The sequence below is a fragment of the Danio aesculapii genome, chromosome 11 (assembly GCF_903798145.1).
Source record: "Danio aesculapii chromosome 11, fDanAes4.1, whole genome shotgun sequence".
Classification (NCBI taxonomy): domain Eukaryota; kingdom Metazoa; phylum Chordata; class Actinopteri; order Cypriniformes; family Danionidae; genus Danio; species Danio aesculapii.
The window spans coordinates 35,001,103-35,023,515 of NC_079445.1; the positions used below are offsets into that span (position 1 = coordinate 35,001,103).

At 34.7% G+C, this 22,413-nt stretch overlaps 1 protein-coding gene across 1 annotated transcript in view; it reads right to left on the reverse strand.

Annotated features, from left to right (window-relative positions):
* Nucleotides 1–22,413, reverse strand: part of dnah1 (dynein, axonemal, heavy chain 1) — a 78,563-nt gene that overhangs the window by 6,493 nt on the left and 49,657 nt on the right. Inside the window, exons 51-71 of the mRNA XM_056468594.1 lie at nt 21,967–22,077; nt 21,696–21,881; nt 21,419–21,610; nt 19,063–19,230; nt 18,394–18,585; nt 18,143–18,274; nt 15,038–15,163; nt 14,794–14,913; nt 14,087–14,236; nt 13,046–13,206; nt 12,727–12,952; nt 11,673–11,868; nt 9,192–9,343; nt 8,727–8,923; nt 7,617–7,761; nt 6,744–6,902; nt 5,450–5,581; nt 5,177–5,347; nt 3,302–3,481; nt 2,906–3,082; nt 621–791 (exon numbers count right to left, since the gene is read on the reverse strand). Of these exons, the coding sequence (XP_056324569.1) occupies nt 621–791; nt 2,906–3,082; nt 3,302–3,481; nt 5,177–5,347; nt 5,450–5,581; nt 6,744–6,902; nt 7,617–7,761; nt 8,727–8,923; nt 9,192–9,343; nt 11,673–11,868; nt 12,727–12,952; nt 13,046–13,206; nt 14,087–14,236; nt 14,794–14,913; nt 15,038–15,163; nt 18,143–18,274; nt 18,394–18,585; nt 19,063–19,230; nt 21,419–21,610; nt 21,696–21,881; nt 21,967–22,077 (3,444 nt within the window). The remainder of the gene's footprint in view (nt 1–620; nt 792–2,905; nt 3,083–3,301; nt 3,482–5,176; nt 5,348–5,449; nt 5,582–6,743; nt 6,903–7,616; nt 7,762–8,726; nt 8,924–9,191; nt 9,344–11,672; nt 11,869–12,726; nt 12,953–13,045; nt 13,207–14,086; nt 14,237–14,793; nt 14,914–15,037; nt 15,164–18,142; nt 18,275–18,393; nt 18,586–19,062; nt 19,231–21,418; nt 21,611–21,695; nt 21,882–21,966; nt 22,078–22,413) is intronic.

Below are 22,413 nucleotides of genomic sequence, written 5' to 3' on the forward strand. Positions count from 1 at the left end.
ATTTAACATAGTTATAGTTTTTATATACATTTTATATAGTTTACAGTTATTTAGCAAAATACTAATAGAATTGAGTTTAAAGTGCATTTTAAAAGTTTAAAATTAGGTTATGTTAAATAGGGAGGTTATGATAATTAGACAAGCCATTAGACAACAGTGGTTTGTTTTGTAGCCAATTGAAAAAAGTAATTTATTAAGAGGGATAATCATTTTGACATTCTAAAAATAAATAAAAATAAATATTAAAAACTTTCAGCCAAACTAAAAGAAATATATTTCATAATAAATATATGAAATATTGTGAAAATTTTCTTGCTCTGTTAAACATCAATTAGGAAATATTTGTAAAAGAATAAAAATTTCATAGAAGTACTAATAATTTTGCTTCATGTGTATATTTAACACAAATAACATTTGTTTTTCTGATGGAAACCAATGCTTTTTCAGGATTCTTATTAAGTAAAAAAATGTTATTTGAATGTATCAATGCTGAATAAATACTTAAAATAAAAAGAATCTTTACTCATTTTTACAGACAGAATTTTTAATGACACCAAACCTTTGAAACTCTCAGGGTCTCAAATTCCTATAAATGTATGTGGCTTCAGTATGAAACAAACCTCCTCTCTGGATTTGCCTCCGCTGGCTGCGACTCTTGGCTGGAGCTTCACTAAAGTACCCAGCAGAGCAAATGTCTCATTTTGTGCGAAGCTAATGTTGGCGTTGTCATGGAGGCCAAAGATCTCCGGCGAGTCGTTAATTGGTAGCCCACGAAAATATGTCAAATAACCCTGCACAAAAAAAGTAGCAAAACTTTAGAAACAAGAGAACGCTAGATAAATCATGAGACTGTGGAGAAAGAAACTCTATACACTGATCTGAGGTCACATTAAGGTAAGAGGAATATGATAAAAGCAATGAACTACTAGCTCTCACCATTCTTTCCAAGTTCATTAATAATAATTGAGAATTTTGTAGTTTGTTTGAAGGTCCCATGAAATTAAAATAAAATCATTTAGATGTGAGGGCGGCGCGTTGGCGCAGTTAGTAGCACTATCATCTCACAGCAAGAAGATCGCTGGTTTGAGCCTCGGCGGAGTCAGTTGGTATTTCTGTGTGGAGTTTGCATTGGGTAAACTAAAATTGTCTGTAGTGTTTGTGTGTGAATGAAAGTGTATGGATGTTTCCCAGTAATGGGTTGCAGCTGGAAGGTCATCCGCTGTGGCGACCCCTGATGAATAAAGGGACTAAGCCAAAAAGAAAATGAGTGAATGAATAATTTAGATGATGGTTTTAGTCTTGTTAGTTTTAAGGAAATCTATAATCTTTTGTGCTCCAAAACCATGATAAAATTTGCATTTAGAAGATATACAACTGATTTAAACATCCAAAGCTTGCAGTTTGTCACTTCCACCTAAATGGATCAACAATTTTTTTCACATCAACTCATACTTCAGTTTCTCACCAATCAAATGCTTTCTAGTATCTGACGTGCCCCGCCCCCTTCAAGACGCTTCTTATTTGCTTTTCATTTGATGCACTTGAGCTCAACCACTCCCACTGGCAGAGCTGTCATAAAAACAATACACTATTGGCTGTTTTTTAAAGGGGAGACGCTACTTTATGGTAGTGCAGTGGGTAGCACGATCGCCTCAAAGGAAGAAGATCACTGGTTCAAGCCCCAGCTGGGTCAGTCGGCACTTCTGTGTGGAGTGTGGCACTTCCGGGTGCTCCAGTTTCCCCCACAGTCCAAAGACACGCGCTATAGGTGAATTGGGAAAGCTAAATTGTCCATAGTGTATGTGTGTAAATGAGTGTATCTGGATGTTTCCCAGTGATGGTTTCAGCTGGAAGGGCATCCGCTGCGTTAAAAATGTGCTGGATAAGTTGGCGGTTCATTCCGCTGTGGCGACCCCAGATTAATAAAGGGGCTAAGACGAAAAGAAAATGAATGAATGAGCTACTCTATGTCCCACTCTCTCTCTCTCTCTCTTTTTTTTTTGTTATGATTACGTCAAACATCGAATAAAAAAATACACATATCATTCAATTAAATTAAATAAGTAAAGAAAGCATCTACTTTTAGACATTTCCTTTGATCCATTTGGTCTGTTTGTGTCTGTAGGTGTCAAATACAATTCACATTTTTAAAGATTAAAATTAGGGCAGCACAGTGGTGCAGTGGGTAGCACAATCGCCTCACAGCAAGAAGGTTGCTGGTTCGAGTTGGTGTTTCTGTGAGGAGTTTGCGTGTTCTCCCAGTGTTCGCGTAGGTTTCCTTTGGGTGCTCTGGTTTCCCTCACAAGCCCAAAGACATGCACTATAGGTAATTTGGGTAAGCTAAATTGTAGTGTATGTGTGTGAATGAGTGTGTATGGATGTTTCCAAGTGATGGGTTGCAGCTGGAGGGGCATCCGCTGCGTAAAACATATGCTGGATAAGTTGGCGGTTCATTCCGCTGTGGCGACCCCAGATTAATAAAGGCACTAAGCCGAAAAGAAAATGAATGAATAAAGATTAGCTTTTTGATTATGTCAGAAAAAATATACAAGAATTTAAAACCTGACTTTCTCCAATGTTGACATTTTTGTGCTAGAAGTTTATGAAAATAAAAGAAAAGCTCAAAATCTCAGCAAAAAACTGACAGCTTTTGTTTGAGTTGCTTTCTTTTGTTGAAAACAAAGGAAGATATTCTGAAGAATGTTGGAAAAAGCATATGTTTTGTTCATACTATGGATGTCAATGGCTGCTTTTTTCAAACATTCTGCAGAATATCTTCCTATGTGTTCAACAGAAGAAAAACATAAAAGTTCATAAAAGTTCAAAACAACTTAAGTGTGACTAAAGAATGAGGACAGTTTCATTTTTGGGTGAACTATCCCTTTAAGAGACATGAGTTCTGGACCTTGACATTGTTGTCTGTGGGGATTTGTCTATAGTCTCCAGAAGGAGAGTAAACGTGATCAGGGCTCAGGACAATGGGCTGGTAGAAATCCTCCAGGATGTTTAGGATGCATCGCCGATCCCAGTTATCCGTCACACGACCACCGTAGTTTATTTCCCCCGCTGTATACTTCAACACCTGAATATATAGGAAGAAAAGTAAAAATGAAAACAAGATCAGAAAAGATTTGTGAGTGTCTCTTCCTTTATACCTCATAAAAATATGAACACCACATAATATAGACTTTCAGATGTTCTGTAAATGCTTAAAATGGCATGTGTATAGTCACATGCTTAATCAGCAAAGGAAGGGAGAAAAGGAAACTGTGTGTGGTAGCAGGCGAATGTCTGGTTTTGCCTTGTATGGGATGTCCTGATACTCGTCCAGAAACATTTTCAGCTGGCTGATGCAGATGTTCAGGTCCCCATCTGTAAACTCATATGGAATGTTAAATCCTAATGGGCCAAATTTCCTGCGCTCAATGGCATTTCCATGGAAAAGGCACAGAGACAGGAGGAGAGATTTAAACTCGGCTGTCTGTCAAAATAAAGACAGAGAGAAAGAAAAAATATATATTGAGTAAAAATAAATAAATAATCTATATAACTAAATATAAATACAGTATATTGTGTAGTTTCATTTCTGTGCCAGCAGTCAAAATATAGATTTTTTTCAAAGGTGTATTTAATTGATCAAAAGTGACAAAAAAGATATTTAGAATGTAACATTTTTTTATTAAAACATTAATAATAATAATAAATATACAGTTGAAGTCAGAATTATTAGCCCCCCTGAATTATTAGCCCCCTTGTTTATTTTTTCCCAATTTCTGTTTAACGGAGAGAAGATTTGTTCAGTACATTTCTAAACATAATAGTTTAAATAACTGATTTATTTTATCTTTGCCATGATGACAGTAAATAATATTTGACTAGATATTTTTCAAGACACTTCTATACAGCTTAAAGTGACATTTAAAGGCTTAACTAGGTTAATTAGGTTAAGGTTAGGTTAATTAGGAATGTTATTGTATAACGATGGTTTGTTCTGTAGACAGTCGGAAAAAAAATTGCATAAAGGGGCTAATGATTTTGACTTTAAAATAGTTCATAAAAAAATTAAAACTGCCTTTATCTTAGCCGAAATAAAACAAATAAGACTTTCTCCAGAAGAAAAAATATTATCAGACATACTGTGAAAATTTCCTTGCTCTGTTAAACATCATTTAGGAAATATTTAAAAAAGAAAAAAAAATTCAAAGGGGGGCTAATAATTATGACTTCAACTGTATATACATTTTGTATATAATATATTCAAATATTATTATTATTATTATTATTAGTATTATTGGGCGATGCCGTGGTGCAATGGGTAGCACATTTGCCTCACAGCAAGAAGGTCGCTGGTTCGAGCCTCGGCTTGGTCAGTTAGCATTTCTGTGTGGAGTTTGCATGTTCTCCCCGCGTTCGTGTGGGTTTTCTCTGAGTGCTCCGGTTTACCCCACAAGTCCAAAGACATGTGGTACAGGGTATCCTAAAATTGACCGTAGTGTATGAGTGTGTGAATGAGCGTGTGTGTTTCCCAGTGGTGGGTTGTGGCTGGAAGGGCATCCCCTGTGTAAAACATATGGATAAGTTGGCGGTTCATTCCGCTGGGGCGACCCCAGATTAATAAGGGGACTAAGCCGAAAAGAAAATGAATAAATGAATGAATAATAATAATTATTATTATTATAATGTTTATGATTCATTGGGAATTAATAACATTAGCTTTCATAACTTAGTTTTGTGGCAACCATGAAACTTTCTTTTCAGGAAACTTTGGTAAAAAAATTAAAAATAAAATAAAATAAATTAATCAATCTAATATTAGAATAATTTCCAATGGATAATCAACATTAGAACTAATAATACTAATAATAGTAATATTAGTAGTAGTAATAATAATAATAATAAAATAGATTTGAGAATAGATTATAACAGAACAGTGATTTAAGATCTTAATACAGTATTTTATAATATTACTGTTTTACTGTTCATTTTTAATAAAATAAATGCAGCCTTAGTGAGCAGAAGATACTTCTTTCAAAAACAAGCAAACAAAACTTACAGACCTCAAACCTGTGAACAGCACTTTAAATGCATTAAAATCCTGATATGACAGTAAATACCTTCCCAACATATAAAGGCAAAATGTAATCTTTTTGAAAATGTTCTTTGTTTTAATCTGAACCTTAGTGCAGGAAGTGATGAAATCTTCAGTAACGCTGGCATAGGTCTTCAGGAGATTGGCTTTAATGCCTCGTGGCGGTTCTATGGTCATCTTGGAGCCATTCTGCAGAATGGACACGGGAAACTTGTTGCTGGGCAGACTAGTGAGCCAAAGCCGAAAGTCCCGATGGACCTACAGCACAAATTTCAGAATTTAATTGATATAATAAAAAATTCATAGTTTTACGTAGACAAACAGTCAATAAAAATAAAAACAAAAATAGTTTTGTCAAACTTTGTCAGGATCGATGTTTTCAATGAGTCTCTCCAGAGATGGCATCCAGCTGGGAGCAAGGTGGCAGTTTTGGAAGAAAACCCATTTGCCTTTCTCCATGGCACTGTGCATCATGATCTCAGCACTCGGACCCTGACATATAAAAAAAATGCAGTCAGAATTATATATAATTATACACAAATATAGGGCTAGATTTACACCATGAGACAGCACAAACCCTTTTTTAGCATAAAAAAACGCTACTGTACAGATTTAAAGGAAGTCACAGAGTGAAAAATGTGAAATGTAAACCATTTGTAGAAGTTTCTGTTTCAGATGCAAAATTTACAGTATGTTAGTGTTTTAGTGAATTATGCAAAGAGAATTACTAATCACTAATCAGTACTTGTTTCACTACTTAATCTGTTGTTATCCCATTTTGCACCAAGAAAAAGACAGCATGTGGTAGAAGAGAGAAATTTCTTCACTTGTGTTAATGTATTTGTAGTGTCAGAAGGCAAAAATATCCAAACATGATGATAAACATGACGCAATATCTTTTGATTTGCTCTGCTTTTAGTAGATCGTGTTGGTCTTTATGGTCATATTGATGCATCTGTATTATTTACAGCAGGGAAAAAAGTATTGAAAAGCAAGCTGTAGAATGGCCCAGCCAATCACCTGACTTGAATCCAATAGAAAATATGAAATAAAGATCAGATTTGACAGACGAGACCCACAGAACCATCAAGATTTTTTTCCACTCTGTTGAAAACGTACACCTGAGCAATGCATGTAACTTCCATGTCAACAGCTCCTTTAGAAAAAAACATGACGTGTTCAATACTTAGTTTCCTTTCTGTAAGTTGATCTCGAAATGTCTGCAGTTTCAGTCATTCACAAATTTGCTGTTTATAAAATCTTGCCCATAGTGTTTCTGTTAAAATACATGCACTAAAGGCAAGTCCTTATAAAGACATGAACATTAAAATTGACATCATATAATTAGTGCAATGTTGAAAATGCATGTACAATGGTTGGAGTGAGATTGTAGAACGGCCATGTCACAGTTCTATAGTAGGTGGAAAAGAGCACTGTAGCCTTTATATAGAAACACAATTAGCACTAGGGTGGGAAGTCATCTTTTATTAGCATTTGTCTAGTGAAAAATGTAGAGTATCTCAGGCTGCAAAGGTTGAAGGGTGAATACTTTGAATGGACTAACATGGCATATAGGACACATAAAAAATGAAACAGAATTTTTTAGTTTGTGTTTGTGCATGTTTTGTTTTTGCATGTTTGTTTATGTTCTGACCTGGCCTTGGCCTAGGGAGATTGCGTTCATCTTTTTCGAAAACTTCATGACCTCTGCAAACTTATAGAGGTCGGCAGCAGGATCGGTTCCGGGAGAAAGCACAAAAATGAGAGGTGTGGAGGGAGACGACTCTTTAAACACCGCAGACAGGTCTGACGTCTAGAGAAACATGTTGAAATGAAAGGCAAATCATGACCAAAAAAACAGTGAGTCACAGAGAAAAACATTATTATTATGACTCAAAAATATGCAAATTTCTGCTAAAGGGTGAATTAAAATTGTGTCTTTAACCTCTGCTTATTAAACGATACAGTGCTAAGTTCTTACATAAACAATGTGTTGTTGTTCTTTGTTCAAGCAATATGAAAATGCTATGATGATATGTGGTGTTTTTTTACCCAATTTCTGTTTAACGGAAAGAAGATTTCTTTTCAACACATTTCTATTCATAATAGTTTTAATAACTCATTTCTAATAACTGATTCATTTTATCTTTGCCATGATGACAGTAAAAATATTTTACTAGATATTTTTCAAGATAGCAATATTCAGCTTAAAGGTTAATTGGCTTAATTAAGAAAGTTGGGGTATTTAGGCAAATATATGTATAACAATGGTTTGTTCTATAGACAATAAAAAAAAAACATTGCTTAAGGGGGCTAAAAATATTGCCCATAAAAATGTTTTTTTTTTTATTAAAAACTCTGAAATTCTAGCCGAAATAAAACAAGACTTTCTCCAGAAGAAACAAATATTATAGGAAATACTGTAAAAAATTCCTTGCTCCATAAAACATAATTTGGGAAATAATTAAAAAAATAAAATAATTCACAGGAGGACTAATAATATAATAATAATTTTATGTGTGGGTACCTGGGGTTCAATGAAACGTTGACCCAACTGTAATGACACAAAGTCCTGCAGGCCGTGAGTGAGCCGGTCAGCTCGCAGACAGCGCAGAATTAACAGCTTTTGGAACGAGTCTAATTGGCTGTTCCATTCACCTGGAAGAGGCTCCCTGTTCACATACATAAACATGTAAATACATTACTTTTGTCACAATCACCAGCGATCTAACCCTCATAGATCGCTGAAGAACATTCACTTTCACTCGGACTCCAATTCTGTCACCATATGAACTATAACTCCCTTCAGGCACCACACACACACACCTGTTCCAGTTCTCCGTTGATTACACACACACACACAGCTGGGAGCTACAAAGACTGTTTACATGGACCACATAAACAGCACACACACACACATAGACATTGCTGAGTCTTGTTTGGTTTACACTCTGTAACATTACGAAGTGTTTTCTGGTTTAGTCCCTTCGTGTTTTGACCCTGCCTTGTTTTATTGTTTATCCTGCCTGCTGCCTGCATCAACCACCTGCCTGTTATCTGACAACGCTTCTGGATTTCCTCATTTGTACCTGTTTGCTCCTGTATTTGATCATTGCCTGTCTTTACGTCACTGAATAAAGCTGCGTGTGGATCCTCTCTCCATTGTCACCCGACTCCCTTGTGGTTACAACTTTATTGCAGTTTTTTAAATTATATTTTAATTGAACCATCTATACATGTACATATACAGATGTCTGAATTATTAGCCCCCTCCCTTATATTTTTCCCCAAATTCAGTTTAATGGAAAGAAGATTCTTTCAACAGATTTCTAAACATAATAGTTTTAATAGCCCATTTCTAATAAATTTTATCTTTTGCATAATGACAGATCATAATATTTTACTAGATATTTTTCAAGATACTAGTATTCAGCTTAAAATGACATTCAAAGGCTTAACTAGGTCAATTAGGCAAGTTAGGCTAATTAGGCAAGTCACTGTATAACGATGGTTTGTTCTGTAGGCCACCTTTTTCTATTATGTTTGAAACATGAAAACATTAAAGCAACATTATGCTCTAAGGAGAAGGTAATTTCCCACCAAAAAACATGTTATGGTCACTTCACTTTGTGGCTACCTGTGTGGCTGGCTGCTGTCAAAAATACTCTTGAAGGCAGACTCGTGTTTGGAAAAACTTTCTGGCAGGTTACTGAAGCTGGGCAGGGCACTCAATGCCAATATGTCCTGCCAGGCCCTCATGGACAGCCAGTTTGGAGCAGGATTAGGAGTTTGCTGCTGTGTTTGACCCCCAGATAACATGTATCTCCACTCAGCCTGTACACACAGACATATAAACTCACATCCAAGTCCTTACATCATCACTAAATACGCTGACGGTGATATGGTAAAACAGATCTAACTGCTCATTTGCCTCAATCAAACAAAAGCTCTTGGTTTTATAGTGAAATAAACACTCGCATTATGAAAAGCAGCTTGAGTGCTAAAGATTAAAGCAAATGGAGATAAACATTGTGAGTAAATATTTGCTGAATGAAAAAATGAGATGAAATAGGATGAAAAAGACTTTTTTTTTTACACTAACCATATCAATCTTGCTGTCATTTGTCAGGATTCTGGCACACAAGAGGAAGGCAAACATCAGCTTGTGTTTCTCAAAAAGGCTGCGGCAGACATTACTGTACAAGCTGAAGGTGAAGAACTCATTTATGTTCAAAATACGCTCTATCACGGTATCTGTAGTGAGGGAAAAGTCAAAACATTTAATACAGATAAATAAACAAATAAAGTCAATAGATCAAATATTTGACACTTTTTTATTAGCAATCATTAGATGAGTTTCCATTTAATATGAAGCAAATCTTTTTAAAGTTTCCATCAAGATGTAAGAGCAGCTGTCTAGTATTGGTAACCTAGTAACCAGCAGTAAACAAGGCAAGTTTAATAGAAACACGTGGGTGTAATGTTTGCTATGTCAGTGTTTATACTGAAAAAACATTCCTTTTTCACACAAGTCTAAAACCACTTCAAGGGAGCGTAAAAATGTTTATGCAAATTAAGTGATTTTTATTCGAAATTTGGAGTTTCCATCACACGTTTCTCAAGCAATACTACAAAATATGCATTAACTCAGGGTGATGGAAACCCAGCTACTGTAAAAGTCTGAGATTTCTACAAAATATATATATTTAAATAAGGCAAGCTAGCTGTATAATAAGCTAAAACAACAAAAAAAAAAGAATCTTTCTTAAGATAATTAACCCTTGTGCACTGTTCAAATTTACCACCCTTTTGTTATGTTTAAACCGCTGTAAAAATGCATCAGATAAATACGTTTTTCAAATTGTTTTGCATAAATCTGCTAATCAACCTCAGTCCTGATCAAAAGTTTTAAAAGTTTCTTTTTTAAATTACAGGATTTTAACTCTTGAATTGCCAAGTTCACAAATTATGTCACTGATATGGTGGAAAAACACAAAATGACTTAGAAAAAGTAATCGTGGATTGGATTTTTTGACCTTTTATCACAGTCTTGGACATGTGAACAATTAGTAACAACACTGGCTTTGATGCATTGTTAGATTTTCATTTTTTCTCTCTAATTTACTGTTGGTGGCTGTTTTTGTCCCATTTGACTTCCATTATAACCACATTTGATGGTGCATAAATACAAAGTCTTTGTTTTTGTTTACTCCGTGTAGTTCTGAGAGCTGAGATGCATATTTTGATTTTCTCAGACACATCAAGGTAAGTATGCAAAGTTTACTCTTACACGTTCACAGACATATATACACACACTTTAATTTGTCATTACACACCATATAAAATCCAGAAACTAAGCTTTTTTTTTTTGCACAGGTCTGTAAAAATGACAAATTTGACCTCTTCTCTAAAGGGGAAACCGCCAATAATCAAAAATACATGATTATATGATGTCATGGTTTTGTAATCAACAAAATGTGGATATAATAGAAGTAAATGGGACAAAAACAGCCACGAACAGTAAATTATGAAGAAAAACTGAAAAACTGAGCATCAAAGGCAATGTTATTTCACATGTTCAAGACTGATAAAAGGTAAAAAAATCCAGTCCACAATTACTTTTTATATTGAAGAGACGTCATTTTGGGTGTGTTTTTTCACCAAATCAGTGAAATCATCTATGAAATTGGCAATTATAGAGTTAAATTTCTGTAATTTTCTAAACATTTTAGTAGTTTTAAACAGGAACGAGGTTGATTAACAGATTTATGCAAAAAAAGTTTAAAAAAAATTTAATCTGATGCATTTTTACAGCAGTTTAATTCAGTGGATGTTTTTTATCTTTAACATAACAAAAGGGTAGTAAATTTACCCAGAGTGTATCATTGAGTTTGTTAAAAAAAATCATTCTGCTAGCTGAAACATAGAAAAAGTTAAAGACAAATGAAGACACAAAATCACCCCAGAGTGGATGAAAACATCCCTAACAGTACCTAAGGGATAAGTTTTTATTTTTTTATCTTTGACCAATATGCATAACACTTTACAACAACGTTGTCTTAGTTAATGTTAATTAATGTACAGTATTTACTAAAAAGAACAAACAATGAGCAACACATTTATTACAGTATTTATTCGTCTTTGTTAATGATAATTGTTCATTGTTTAACTCACAGTTCATTAACTAATGATACCAAGCAAAAATTTGGATTTTAATAATACATTAGTAAATAATAATAATAACAATAATAATAATAATAATAATAATAATAACAATAATAATAATAAATAATAATAATAATAATAGAAACTATGATTAAATGATGTACAAGTATTGTTCATTATTAGTTCATGTTAGTATTTAAAACATTAACTAATACACACTTATTGTATTATGTATTTGTATTATGTATTATTACAGTAAGTATGACCCATTTTTCAATATATTTAGTAAAAAACATATTTATAAAAATATTGTTGTTCACAAATCACAAACTTGAAAGGATAGAAGGCCTTTAAATGACTGTGTTTTCAGTTTTTATCAATATATGAAATATATGAAATATGAGGGTATATTCTCTACCTGCTTGCTTTGAGTTGGCAATGCCACCCATGAAAATACCCAGGAACCATTCCAGAGAGTACTGATACATGGGATCCACGTTTGACAGATCTGACACGCAGAAGAAGAGGATCTGGGCTCGGACGGCGACTGGGACGTATTCCAGACGTGTGGCGTCAATGTCCCTCTCTGTTGCCTCAGCAGCAGTCACTTTAGCCTATTGGTTTAAAAAAACTTATTAGATTTATATAATAGATATTAGAAACTAAAAAGAGAGCATGAGCATGACTAAGGTTATAATTCTGCATTTATAATTAGTTTGTACTTCATTACAACTTTTAAATTTGCTCAACATTTCAGCTGAGTTTTAGTTCATAGTTAAAGGACTTCAAGAGAAGAATCAAACTCTGGTCGCTTGAGCACTATGTTAGTGCACTTAACCACTAAGCTATTGGCACCGACGGTAATTAATATTTTATTTTAGTTCATTGTTAGTTTAGTTCATTTAGGGTGAATTTTGAATTTTATTTCAGTAATGGAAATAATTTTTGACCAATAGTTTAAGTCTTTTTAGTTTTTGTAAGGGATTTGCAGTGCATTAATAAGGGATTTATGAATCATAAACAGTCCCCACTTCAGATTAGGTTACAAAACTGGATGAAGATGAGTTAATAAAGCATTTATGAACATACAAAGTAACTATTAATATATGCCTGAATAATAAGATATGTAAATGTTAATTTAAATAGTTTATTAATCATTTACTTACACAATATGAATGATCTTTGAAAAAACAACTATTCTTAAATAACTGGTTGGTAAATAATGCAATACTTAATTTAGTAATGAAAAATGAATCGTTAGCAAAGCATGAAAACACAATCATTAAGCACATTATACATGTGCTTATAAGTCAAGAATACAGCATTTGTAGCTGTTTATAAACTGCTAATGTCTATTACTGTAGAGTTTATGCTTAACAAACAATGAATTAACTATTTGCTAATGCTTAATAAATGATTCAGAGTGTGTAGTTATTATGAAGTGTTACCAAACAACCTTCTTTCAGACACACCTGAATTTCTTCAGCTTTGACTTTGGAGGCTCCGAGCACTTTTATCAGTTCCTCGTCATCAACAGGGTTTCCTTCTGAAGAGCTCAGTCTGAACAGGATCTGATCTTCAATCTCTTTTAACTCCTGTTTCATCTGTGCGTTGCTCACGATGAGTTGGTTCTTCGCCCCTTCGAGATCAGGTCTCTCTTCAGCAACGAGACGTCCAAGAAGCTGATCCTCTAATCCACTGCACATAAACACACACAAAAAACAACACTCTTGAAAACTCAGCATCCATCTCACAACCATGTTCATGTTTGAAAAAATGCAAGAGCAGTACCTGGGCGAGAGGGTGAAGTTGATGAGAGTCACTTTAGTAGAGATCTCTGGTGAGTAATGTGGGTTTGGCAACTTCGTGGTGATGTACATTTTGAAATCGTCATGATAGTGAATGATAGTGTCTCCGAGTTTTAGAACTTTGTTGCCTTCATGTGTATACGTCTACCAGGAGGAGATATCAAGAAAAAACAAAACAAACGGATCATTTAAAGTGATAGTTCACTAATTATAATGGTTTTTCCACTTGATCCAAACCTGATTCTTCTATTGAACACAAAAGAAGATCATCTTAGAAATTTGCTGTACATTTCAGTTTAGTTTTAGTTTATTTAATTAATGATTTTGTTAGTTTTAGTTTTGTTTTATATTTGTTTAATATTGTATTTATTATATATTTATTTTATCAAATTATATATTTATATTATATTTATTTAAAAATTTTGTTTCAGATTCAGTTATAGTAATTCTAGTTTTTTTAGAGTTAACAGAAACAACCCAGGCTCATTCAGAAAATGTACCCCATATACATTTCTGGTGAGCACCAAACACGTCCCAGGGGATATGTTTTTTGCAGCTTTCGTTTTTGTGAATCTGCCAGAGGTCACTGTGGACGCTTTTAGAGACCTCAAATTTCTCTTGCGAGTGCCTGCTCTGATCTGATCTGATCTGATCTGATCTGACTGACTGACCGACCGATCGACTGACCTGAATCTGAAGAATGTTGCAAAAAACACAGATTGACTTCCATGGTGTGTTTTTGTTAGTACTATTAATCTATGACTGTTGGTTTATAACATTTTTCAGATTATCTTGATTTGTGTTTTACAGAAGAAAGAAATTCATAAAAGTTTTGATCCATTTGAGTGTGAGTAAATGGTGAGAAATTTAAATTTTTGTGTGAACTAGCCCTTTAAAAGGTGATATTCAAACATAAAACAATAGAAGTTAAGCTCAAAATACTGATTTTTACATGGTATCTTTTGAGTTTGGAATATTTTGAGTTATATTTTATGATTTATTTATGATAACAGTTTTTTTGAACCTGTCGTAGGAGAACAGGGTCCAGTGCAGGGTCCAGCTCTTCTCCGACATTCTCCAGCAAGCAAGGCTTCCCAAAACGGATGGCATTTTCTAAACTACGCAGGAAGTCCCGGTCACTCAGCTTCATCACATCTAATCTGTTATCACGCTCCTGCAAAAACAAAGACCATGACAAAAGGCAGAAACACACTGGAAGTTACATCACTGTTTAAAAGTTGGGGGACAGTCAGATTTGTTTTTACATTTAAATTTATATTCAACAAGAATGCATTAAGTGGTTCATAAGTGACATTAAAGGCATTTATAATGTTGCAAAAAGTTGTTTTTCAAATATGAAGTTATTTTCAGCAAAGAATTCTGACCATTTTTTCATTGTTTTTTTCCAATTGGTTTCATTAAAAAATTAAGCAACACAATTGATGCATGAAAAATGTAAAAAAAAAAAAAAACTCAAAATATATTTCAAAATATCACAGTCTGCTGCAATTTGCCATCAATTAAATGCATGTTGTTACGTAGTAGTAAGTAAATAACGTTATTTATATGGCGCATTTATTGTGTATGGCTGACCAGGCTCAGCCCTGCTTAGCTTCAGTGAGTAACCTGTCTTGGGCTGCAGTGTGATATGGCTGTGGCGACCATAAAAGACTTCAAATTGATTCATCTAGTTAGTAAAAATGCTTTATAATAATTCTGTATCATTCTCACCATGTTCTTAATCCACTTGTTGGCCTGTCCTTGAGGATCGATAAACAGAGGCCAGCGCTGAGAGTATTGTGCAATTACTCCATTCTCCACAGAGAGACTATCCTTAGGCAGGCCTGCAATCTACACAAAATCACAAATGACTAAATAAACCCCTTATAATTAGCATATTCATATAAACAGTATTTAACCTTCTAGTATAGCACAGACTTTCTATCTTTGCACATAATGTTGTTTTGCTTCTGACCTGCCAGGAGCGGATTTTGACTTTGTCTCCCAGTGTGCTGATCAGATTGGGCTGCTCTGTGTGAGGAACTGCCAGATCTTTAAACCCCCTGAGCCACTCTTCAGCCATTGCTGAACGATACTCTCCCTGAAGAAAACAAACAACATTTTCCTGAATATCACTTTTTATCTACAGTTGAAGTCTGAATTATGAGCCCCCCTGGATTATTAGCCCCTCTGTATATTTTTCCCTCAATGGAAAGAAGATTTTTCCAACACATTTCTAAACATAATAGTTTTAATAACTAATTTCTAATAACTGATTTCTTTTATCTTTGCCATGATGACAGTACATAATATTTTACCAGATATTTTTCAAGACACTAGTATTCAGCTTAAAGTGACATTTAAAAGCTTAAGTTGGATAATTGGGTTAACCAGGCAAGTTAGGCTAATTAGGCAAATAATTGTTTAACAATGGTTTTGTTCTGTACACAATCAAAAAAATATTGCTCAAAAGTGCTAATAATATTGACCTCAATATGTTTTTTTTTTTTTATTAAAAAAATTTATTCAGCTTATATTCTAGCCGACATAAAACAAATATGACTTTCCCTATAAGAAAAAATATTATAGGAAATACTGTGAAATTATTTATGCTCTGTTAAACATCATTTGAAATATATTTGAAATATATATATACTTGAAAAAGAAAAAAAAATACAGGAGGGCTAATAATATTGACTTTATTTATAAATCTGAAACATGCTTACATTTATTCAGAGACCACTTGTAAAATAAATTTACACTTTACAGTTAAGTGTTTGGGCTCTATTTTAACCGTCTAAGCGCAAAGTCCAAATCGCAAGGCGCAAATGGTTTAAGGGCATGTCTGAATCCATTTTTGCTATTTTGAAGATGGGAAAACACGCTCTGCGCCTCGGCGCATGGTCTAACAGGGTTGAGCTTATTCTCTTAATGAGTTATGGGTGTGTTTTGAGAATAAACTAATCAGAGTCTCATCTCCCATTCCCTTTGAGAGTCAGTTGCATCGCTCCATGGCGCATTTGCTATTTACATGGCAGATTTTGTAAGTGGAAAAACTGAACACTTCAAAACAGCTAAGAAAACAGCATCTGCAGCAACAGGATAATGAGCCTAATCCATTCGACATTTACTTTCACTTTCACTCTTTCGTGGATAAGGAAATGGTGTTGTACGCTCTCCACTGAAGACATCCATTAGCCTACATAATTAATTTCGTTTGTGCACAGATTTGTTTCAAAACAAAATTCAGTTCTAATTTCCAGCAAACTAATAAATGATATATCCAAAGACACGTCCTATGACCCATATGATCCAAAACCTGACAGGTGGAGCAGTAGGTGGTGCTGTCGCCTCACAGCAAGAAGGTCGCTGGTTCAAGCCTTGGCTGGGTCAGTTGGCATTTCTGTGTGAGTTTGCATGTTCTCCCTGCGTTCACGTGGGTTTCCTCTGGGTGCTCCAGTCCAAAGACATGTGGTACAGGTGAGTTGGGTAAGCTAAATTGTCCATAGTGTATTTGTGTGAATGAGAGTGTATGAGTGTTTCCCAGAGATGGATTGCAGCTGGAAGGGCATCCTCTGCGTAAAACATATGCTGGATAAGTTGGCAGTTCATTCCGCTGTGGCGACCCCAGATTAATAAAGGAACTAAGCCGAAAAGAAAATGAATGAATGAAGTTGCCATGACTAAACTAAAAAAAGTTTTTTATTTAAAATTTTTGTAACATTTTATTCCTTTAATTCTTTTTCATTTGTAAAGATATGTGTGTATTGCTGTGCATCCTACGTGTTTTAAGCAATGTTTAAGCAAGGCGCACAACTGATGCGCTCTGTGCTGGACTTTAGGCCTGCTCTCAGCTGGTCTATTGTGCAGTCTATTTTAGTTCCCTCCTTAGCACACCTCCTTTTTTTAGACCAGAACGCCTATGGGTGCACATATGAGCGCAAATGCATTTGCTATTTAAACAGCGTGGTGCAAAACGCCAAAATGACACTTGCTTCGAGCTGAAACTAGCAAATAACATTTGCGTCGCGCCACATTGCGCCGTGTGTATGAAAGGGCCCTTTGACTTTCCCCCATTTCTTTTTCTGTTGTGAATATGGTCAAATTAGACTTGTTGTTGAATTAAAGGAACAAAAATACATTTACTGTATGCAATGTATATAAATGCTTCAATTTATTTACCTATTTTCAATAAAGTCTAAATGTAAAACTTCCCAATGCAACCTATAGTGTATACTAATGTGACTTATATGTGGGGTTTTTTCAGCAACACAACAATTTTGACCCAGAGTGACTTAGTCGACTGTGAATTATTATTCTGAAAATACAATTTATTGCATATTCACATTTACTCGCTTAACAGGTGGTGACATCATAAGACGTTAAAGATGTGGCTCTTATTGTTAGAATGCAAATTTAATTCATTGTAATGAATCTCTTATATACAGTTGAAGTCAAATTTATTTGCCCGCTTGTGATTTTTTTTTTATTTTTCAAATATTTTCCTAAATGAAAATTGACCAATAGAGCAAAGAATTTTTCACAGTATTTTCTTTTTTTCTAGAGAAAGTCTTATTTGTTTTATTTCAGCTAGAATAAAAGCAGTTTTAAATTTTTTAGGGTCAATATTATTAGCCTCCTTAAGCAATATTTTTTTTTCAATTCTCTAAAGAACAAACCATCATAATACAATGACTACCCTAATTACCCTAACTTGCCTAATTAACCTAATTAAGCCTCTAAACTACACTAATCTGAATACTAATATCTTGAAAAAAATCTAGTAAAATATTATATACAGTAATTATTATTAGAATTATTATATAATAGTAGTTTTTATAAATGAGTTATTAAAACTATTATGTTTAGAAATGTTTTGAAAAAAATCCTTCCGTTAAACAGAAATTGGGGGAAAAAAATATAGGGGGGCTAATAATTCAGAAGGGCTATTAATGACTGTATGTTGAGTTGAAGGTAATTTTTATGTGTAAGAAAAGCAACCACGCTTATAAGAGCTCAAATACAAGCATCATTGTTCCAAGCATGCATTTTCTTGCCGCACGCACTCCCACGCACTCACAGTGAAGGGTCCGAGGTAAGCGACGTATCCTGCAGCGAGCAGCACATCTCCGGCCACATTGTTTACCATATACTCCAGCTGCTGTACGGTCTCACTCCAGCGCACTTTTTCATCAGCCAAACCACCAATCAGCTACCACACACAACAACAACATCCTCTATCTGAACTTTATGTATGATACGCTTCAACATAGTAAGACAGAAGATTTGCCGCAAAGGTATGATAAAAAAGCATGTTTTAAGTAATCACACCTTATCTGCACGGATCAGTCTGTTCTCACACAGCTGGCATTTAGCATCTAGCTCATCTCTCTTAGCCAGGCATTCATGATATTTGGCCTGAAGGGTGGCAATGCCCTCTTCTACAGCTGCCAGTTTGCCCTTAGCATCATCCAGAATGCGTTGTGTTACAGCCAGATCCTCCTGAGCTTCCTGCAAGGCTTGCTGCACACACAACAACACAAAAACACATTCAAATAATGATTAGAATAAGTTTTGGTTGGTTCTCTCAATATTTTAGACTTTGCTTTAGGCAGAAAAGTGCTTAGAAACGATTTAATTACAGTACATGCAAACATGGGCAATTTCCCAGATATAAAAAACAAGCATGCACATTTGAGGAGTTTGCTAAATAATGAATTTCCCATATAGAAATCTGATATATAGCAATATATGCAAATTACATATATACAGTAACATTCAGTAGTACAAATTCATGATTGTATTCCACCTGTATACATGTTTTGCAACATTTATTTCAAAATATAGAAAAAAATGTCTGTTTGCATTTTTTAACCACTGGAATTACAAATATGTACACATATGTTTAAATATATCATCTGTAATTTTATATATGTGCTTATATATGGCCATATATATGAGATTTCTGTATGGGTTAGGAGAAAAAAATCTAACTCTTACCCGTTTGGGCTCTACAGCTCTGGCCACAAAATGGTAAACATGCATCGCTCGAACCCACTGACAGATGGAAGTACAGGCTTTGGACACTTTGGCGATTGAGTCAGGGTGGAATTCTGGGTTGTCCATGTAAGGCTGCACTTGTTTGATCACTGAGTCTGGGATGTTGTCCTGTGGGAGAAAGACAAGAGCTTAGTAATGTTTATTAGAAACTTTGGGCTTAAATGTTTCTATTTGTGATGTCATTATTAATTTTACAACCAAAAAAAAAAAAGAAATGAAGAAAAAACGAACAAATAGTAATTAGCAAATTCCATGTTTGGGATTAGTAATATATCTAAAAAGAAATTTTATGCTTACCTAAGCTAAGTTACTTGAGAAAAAAAAACTGTAAAATTGTGAAAAGTTATTGGAAATAAAAATAAATGTTTCCTATTTTGATATATTAGAATGTCGTTTTTTTTGTTATGCTAAATTTTAAGTAGCCATTACTACAGTTTTCAGTATCACATCCTTTGTGAACATTGTAGCATATTATTGTCGAAGTTATGCAAACTGTGTATTTTTTTCCTGTGAAAGCCAATCAAAATTGCTAGTAATACTGTACATTTTACAGCATTCTTTTACAGTGTAGCTAATGCACTTGGGACAGTTTGCCAATGATGTGAATTTAAGGGAATAATGTTGTAAATAAAGTTCGTTTTTCACTTATAAGACTTCAATATTCAACGTATTGTTAGGGGCTACAGGTTTTAATTTTGTTTTGACTGTATGTTTTTTTTCCACTCTCAAAGTGCTGGTAACCATTAAAGAGATAGTACACCCAAAAACGAAAATTCTGTCATCATTTACTCTCCCTTTATTTGTTCCAAGCCTGTCCTTCAAACCTGAAGTTCTTTCTTCTGTCGAACACACAGGAAGATACGCTGCAAATCAGCAGTGGTGTAAAGTAACTAATTACAAATGCTCAAATTACTGTAATTGAGTAGTTTTTCTCAGCAATTGTAATTTACAGAGTAGTTTTAAAAATGTGTACTTTTACTTTCCTTTGAGTACATTTTTAGTGCTGTATCAGTACTTTTTCTCCACTACTTTCCTTCAACCTGCAGTCACTACTTTATTTTTCTTGTCTATGGGGATTTAAAAAATCAGTCCTGTGATTCCTGTCCAATCAAATCACACATAGATGGTAAATCGCATCATAATGAACTACCTCAAGACATGGGCGATTTACAATAGCAGCAAACTGTTTGGAAGTTTTCAAACTGTCCAATAAGATGTCCAAAGTCTTTACATGCACTGACTCAGAGACTGTTTAGATGCCACTGATGAGAAGATGACGGATGTTTACTGTTTGATGACCAAAATGGCCTTAAACACCCAGCAGGCACAAGACGTTAACATGACGTCAGATTAACAATGTACCCCAACGTCAGGGGGACGTTGTATTTTGTTTGGAAATGAAAATCGAGTTGACGTCAGAACCCAATGTCAATGTCTAATGTCCAACCTAAGACCAACCAAATATCAACCACTAATGATGTAACGGCTTGACGTTGTGTGGATGTTACCACTATTAACATTTATCAGACGTTGGATTTTGGTTAGCATACCTGATAAATAAATGTCAGTATTTGATGTCAATATGATGTTGATTTTAAATGTTGGGTCGACGTTGGATTTTGGTTACTTTCTAACAACCTAATATCAACCAAATATCAACATCATTTGACGTCATTATTGGACATCAAAATAACGTTGTCCTTAGACGCTGGCTAGACGTTGAATTTTGGTCACCTGACGTCACAACCTAAATCCAACCTAATAATAACATCTTATGACGTTGTGTGGCTGCTGGGCAATAACTACAGTAGATGATGCACTACAGAATGTTTCATTTACACACATCCACAAATTACATGTAAACGCATCAGCTTTTACAGCGTAATACTTACTACTATTAAAAGGGCTACTTTTTACTCATACTTTGAGTAATATTTACAACCGATACTTTTCACTCTACTTGCACAACATTTTTAGGCAAGTAATAGTACTTTTACTTGAGTATGATTTCAGTACTCTTTCCACCACTGCAAATCGGTAACCATCAACTTCCATAGTTTAACAGTTACAGGTTTTAATCTTTCTTCAAAATATCTTCCTTTGTGTTTAACAGACCAACGAAACTCATAAAAGGTTTAAAACCACTTGAGGGTGAGAAAATAGTGAGTACATTTTCATTTGCAGGTGAACTACTCCTTTAACTTCTTCTTTAATGTTCTGTTGAAGAAAAAAATGACACCTTCTTTAAGTCATGATGATCCTTAAAAAACATGTTAAAACTAAATCTTGACCTCACCTTGTCATACTTAAACAAACCCTCCAAAAACTTCCCTGGATCTTGCAGAAGGCCTTTTCCTGCATCCCAGTAGTCATCAACCTTCTCTCCGAGCTTCTCTCCTGCGACCTTCTTGGGTTTTATACCCTTCAAAATGCAGACAGCTTCTATAACCAGCTTCACTCCTGGAGGAGGCCTCTGCATAGCTCGCACCTGTAAAAAAAACATGGCTTTCTCGTGATCTGACATGACCTGAATATTTGATGCATTATGGAAAGATGTTAATAAAAGTTCCCACCTCAACGACATCATTCTTTTTCAATGACTGCAAGCTAGTGAGCGCAGCGTCCAGTGCAGGAAGTGCTTCATTCAGATCTTTTTGAGCATCATCAGCGATTGCCTGTGCTACTCGAGCCTTTTCAGTGGCTTTAGTCTCCTCAGCCTGCACTGCTACACGGGTCTCTTCAGCTACAACTGTGTCTTCCTATACACAAAAATACATCAACAAAAAATCAAGTTTTATTCCTGAGATTTTACAATCAAACCTAATTTTGGATCATTTTATTCACTTTTATTTTCTCCATAGTGATCACAGTATCCTTGGCTGCTTCCTCCAGCTGAGGCCTCATCATCTCCAATTCTTCCTGCATCTTGGCCACATCCTCTGCTGTACTCAACAACTACACACACAGATATTCAAAAATACTGGCACCTTGATGTCAAAACTACATAAAATAATAAAAATTATTACAAATCGAAACTGCAAATCGATTTGATGTGAATTGACTACCTTGATGTTAAAACAACATCAAATTGACAATTAAAATTGACGTCAAAAACACGCCAAATATTAACATTTTTTTGGCACGAATGTTAGATGTCAATTTGATGTCAATTTGACATCAAGGTAGCATACATGCATGGTAGGGATGTAAATTTTGTACCACATGTTGAAACCACATGTACCACATGTACCAAAAATTGAAGCTTTCAGATGTATAAAGCTTTTCTTATAT